A 4997-nucleotide genomic window follows, 5' to 3' on the forward strand; every position below is an offset into this window, starting at 1 on the left:
ACATAGTTAAATATTTTGTATAGTATTTTGGATTATAAAAAAGTAGTGGTCAACAAACTTGGCAAGTATTGTTAGCAATCAGTCCTGTTGTTTTATATTCATGTTTAACATAAATGTTGATAAAATTAATTGTAGTAACCATTGAAATAGTTGATCAATACAGTTCAGAAAATCAAGGATGCTTAGAGATCCAAAGAAGAAAAATAATAACCACAAGTTCATAAATCAACAGAAACAGAGGCATTAATTGACTTGCTATTTTTGCTACCCTATACCTAAAAGTTTAAAAGTGACATAACATTATGTATATATCATGTGTTCACTTTATAATGGGAAAAGCTTTCTATTTGCAGTGTTGAAGATCGAGGACTTTCTAATGTAACAAAATATGGCGATGGTGACAAAAACCAATATTTAGATGCTCTGGATAGCCATTCCTCTACCAAAAATACCCTGATTTTGTCTGAAAGAAGTGAAGAACCCATTACTTTTGAAGGAGAATTTGCTGATGATGTGAAGTTGATGAGAGAGATGGGTTTACCGCTATCATTTGGTACCTCCAAAAAACTTCATTCTGCAGATGTAAGTTCATTAATTGGTTATATTGATGATCTGATTTTAATATAACTTGTTTGTTAAACCCCAAAACTATTGACATGAAGTTACTTGTAATTAGGTAGGCAAACAAATTATGGGTCATTACCTTATTACATTCAGATGCATGAAATTAGGTAGTCAAACAAATTATGGGACATTACCTTGTTTTTCTAAATTTCATTTGCTGACCTATTAAGCGAATGAATAAAACAATCTAAATTTCCTGTTCATTCATAACTAGATTATCTTAAACCTCCATCAGATTATTTGAAAATAAAGATTAAGTTATGTTTAAAGGATTTAGTTCACATACACACACACTCAGTTGAAAGTTGTTAAAATGAAATTTCTTTATGAAGGGTTGGTTAGGTCCACCTCCAAAGACAAATGTCTGGCTTTAACATCTATTGGTCGAGGAATAATAATATAACATTCTTGAAGTCCCACTAATATTCCTATTTCAAAGAATATACTTACTTTTGGAAGACCTGATAAGGATGAACATAAGCGGATCAGTGAGTCAAATAATTATTATATTACTGTTTACGTGGAAAAGTTCAGCTTATAATTCCCTGTAATATTTTTTAATGACATGGTTAACTATTCCATTCTACAAGGTATTAACTAATGTTACGGTTTACTATCTAAAATACACGAGTGTGATGTTATGCAATTTGTTTTTGTTATTCCTGGCTTGTAATACACACCACCCATCCATCTCAGAATATATTTTAAATATGGAAATTCATACTATTTTATAAAACAAAATGTATTTGTGATATTGTTATAAGTTTGAAATTCTTAGATTGAGTCATCAGTTATATGCATATTAGTTAGTATATGACATATGTATGTTTTTAAGAACAAGTTCTAAATTACATGATGAATCACTTCCCATGCTGTAAGAGTTGCTATTAGTAATAAAGCATTTTTTTACCTGGGATGTTTAGAAATGAAGATCTGGTCACAGAATTGCATTTTTTAACCCAAAAGTTGTATAAAAGTTACTAAAAGTTAATCACAGCGACTGAATTTATGTAGCAGATGAACAAGGGTGTAATTGGAAGAACAATTATACCAGAAATCAAAATATTTGTTTTACATTCATGTTTAATTATTTGTGGTAGATACTTGAATTTCATATATAAACTTTCAGTTACAAAAGAAACCAGATACATTTTTTCATATTTTCTGGCAGTATGGTGTAAAGAAAAAGCAAAGATATGGAAATAGAAAAAAGACACTAACCACTGGAGGAAGAGAAGATGAACTATATGAAGGTGAGCTAGAAGCTCTTCTGGATGAAGATGAAAATCCTCTTGCTCTCAGTGATGAAGAATCACACATTAATAATATTAATGAAGCTTACTCCTCTGTATCTTATGAAGATGGTAGAGAGTTTAAGTATTCTGAAGATATATATAAGGCATGGGAACTGTACTGGACCGAGTATGGAGAATTAATTTTATGGCAAACTTGGGTAGAGAAGTATAACGACTATTTAAGCCCAGACTATAATGGCCAGCAACTTAATTGTAACAAAAATCATAAATTTTTGAGTTTGGATAAAAAGCAGGTTGATTGTTCTGTAGATAAAACCTATTCTCAAGTGGGATATAGTGAAAATAATTACTGTAAAACCAACTTGAAGCAAGTAACTTCTTATGGAATTCAAACCTGTGCTAGTTCCATGACTAGTGATTGTTCTAGTTGTGAGACCCATGAAAATCAAGCATGCATCAGTTGTGAAATTACTGGTTCTCAGATGTCTGAGCCGAATACTTGTACTAAGGAGACATCAAACAACTTATCTACTTGTTTTGGTGCAGGCATGTGTAATAATAACCAGTGCACGAATGAAGATGTTACATCATCAGATATGGCTATTAAACTTTGTCACTGTAAGAGTTCCTTAATCAGCCAAGAATATTGTTCCATTGTTAGTGGTAAAGAATGTGACAAAAATATTTGTGTACCAAATCTTGAAAATTTGGAAGACTGTAGTGAGTTTGACAGTTTTCAAGGAACTGGACATTTAGAAGATGGTGCTGATACTCACAATGCTTGGGAAGCTTTATGGGAAGCTCATTATACAGAACTGTATCAACTTACTTATTTACAGTTTGTTGAAAATTACTGGAAAGAAAAACAATTAGATACAGATGATTTAGTTTTGAAGGCATCAGAAGTTGGATCTCCGAAGACTTCTACTTTAGATACAGATGATTTAGTTTTGAAGGCATCAGAAGTTGGATCTCCGAAGACTTCTACTTTAGATACAGATGATTTAGTTTTGAAGGCATCAGAAGTTGGATCTACAAAGACTTCTACTTTAGATACAGATGATTTAGTTTTGAAGGCATCAGAAGTTGGATCTCCAAAGACTTCTACTTTAGATACAGATGATTTAGTTTTGAAGGCATCAGAAGTTGGATCTCCGAAGACTTCTACTCCTGAAATTCAGTGTTCTCAGGAATGTGTTGAAAACTTCAATACACTTCAGTTATGCTGTGGTAGTGTAGAAGGAAAAATAAGTCAGAAATTTACCAAATGTAATTATGATGATATCATTAAGAAAGACAGTTGTGCTAAGGAAGGTGCTGAACAGAAGACTGCTGCAGAGGACACTGAACAGAAGAATAATGAGGATTGCTCTGAACAGAAGACTACTGTAGACAACACTGATCAGAAGTATGATGAGGATTGCTCTGAACAGAAGACTGCTGTAGACAATATTGATCAGAAGAAGAATGAGGATTGCTCTGAACAGATTGTTGTAGACAACATTGATCAGAAAATAAATGAGGATTGTTTCGAACAGAAGACTGCTGTAGACAACATTGATCAGAAGAATAATGAGAATTCTTGTAAACAAATTATTCTAGACAACTCTAATCAGAAGGTGAATGAGGACTGCAATGAACTAAAAACTGTTGCACAAAGTAGATACCAAAAGGGTAATGATGTCAGATTTCAACCAAAAAGTTATACAGATAGTACTGTCCAGAGGAGTAATAAGAATTTATGTGAACAGAAAAGTAATCTAAGCATCAATGATAAGAAGAGAATTGATTATTTTTATGAACAAAATAGTAACGTAGACCTCAACTGTAAGTGTTGTACAATATATAATAAGGGCAGTTGTTACTGGAAAAATGCTAAAGATGTGGATGAACAAGACACCTTGAAAGAAAGTTTTGATGATAAAGGTACTAAAGATCTTAAAAACAACTCAGGTATTTGTGAAGAGAAGAATATCAAAAATTACTATAGTTTAAATGAAGACAGTATTTTTAAAGGTTTTACTTGTGAGGCAAACAAATGCTGCACATTTGAGGTGTGTGAAGGAGAATCAGACACTGGAACTAAAACAGGTTCCTCTAAAAGTATAGCTACTAAAGAAGATAAGGTACAAGTTCAACAAAAAGATTCTGAAAGCCATAGTCGAGGACAAACAGTAAGGAGTAACAGTGATGAAGATGGTAATGAACCTCCTGATGAACGACCCATCAAGTTAAAGAGAAGGTGAGCTGTAAAACAAGCAGATATTATGTATTATGTCAAACAGTAATCTTACATGTGTAATGTACTTGATTAAAGTTAATTAAAATATTGAAAGTAATTCTGTTCATGAACAGTTCATCTTTAAGGTCTTTTTTATCAAATATTTAAAATGATTGTAATTTAGATATTACATATTATGTTAAACAGTAATCTTACATGTGTAATGTACTTGATTAAAGTAAATTAAAATATTATTGAAAGTAATTCTGTTCATGAACAGTTCATCTTTAAGGTCTTTTTTATTAAATATTTAAAATGATTGTAATTTAGATTTTTGTGGGTTAGTTCGCATACTTTTCAATAGTTTAAACCCCTGGTATTTTTAGATTTATGGATCTGTAAGAGCAATGTACCATAGATACTATTTCACGATGCTTGTACCCTAAATCCCAGTAGATTACTGAAATAGAATCCCTGTAAGTTGTTAAGATCACTAGAGGTTAGCTAGATTTAAATCCCTAAGGTTCTTTAAATTCAGACCTGCCTTAAGATAAGGTTGTGTGTGTGTGTTTGTTTACAAATTGTAAAAACCATTCGTTAAACTTTTGAAATACAGTCATGAACAAAATGAAGAAACTGGAATGGGAGAAGCAGAAAAGAAACTACTTGAGTTAGGGTTTTCTTTCTTCTCACCAAAACACAGGTTAGTGAAATTACATATTATAATATTTTTCCTGTTTTAATAAATATAAGTTAAAAATTAATGGAAATATAAAAATTACTTGATTTTCTATTTGAATTAAGTGAAAAATTAAATCAGGCAATGATTGTCATTTCTGCTAATAATTAGATAATTTTTCAATATGCCATAATTTTGATGTTTTTTTTTTTTTTTT

The 4997-nt window shown here is 31.3% G+C and overlaps 1 protein-coding gene across 3 annotated transcripts in view; it reads left to right on the forward strand.

Moving 5' to 3' along the window:
* LOC106467438 overlaps positions 1–4997 on the forward strand; it is a 16189-nt gene that overhangs the window by 5354 nt on the left and 5838 nt on the right. For 2 of the 3 annotated variants that reach the window (XM_022395626.1, XM_022395627.1), the window contains exons 2-4: positions 354–582; positions 1796–4122; positions 4718–4804. In XM_022395626.1, coding sequence (XP_022251334.1) covers positions 354–582; positions 1796–4122; positions 4718–4804 — 2643 coding nt within the window. The remainder of the gene's footprint in view (positions 1–353; positions 583–1795; positions 4123–4717; positions 4805–4997) is intronic. The other variant, XM_022395628.1, reaches the window with a different exon arrangement.

The sequence above is a fragment of the Limulus polyphemus genome, unplaced genomic scaffold, assembly GCF_000517525.1.
Source record: "Limulus polyphemus unplaced genomic scaffold, Limulus_polyphemus-2.1.2 Scaffold2617, whole genome shotgun sequence".
NCBI classification, from domain to species: domain Eukaryota; kingdom Metazoa; phylum Arthropoda; class Merostomata; order Xiphosura; family Limulidae; genus Limulus; species Limulus polyphemus.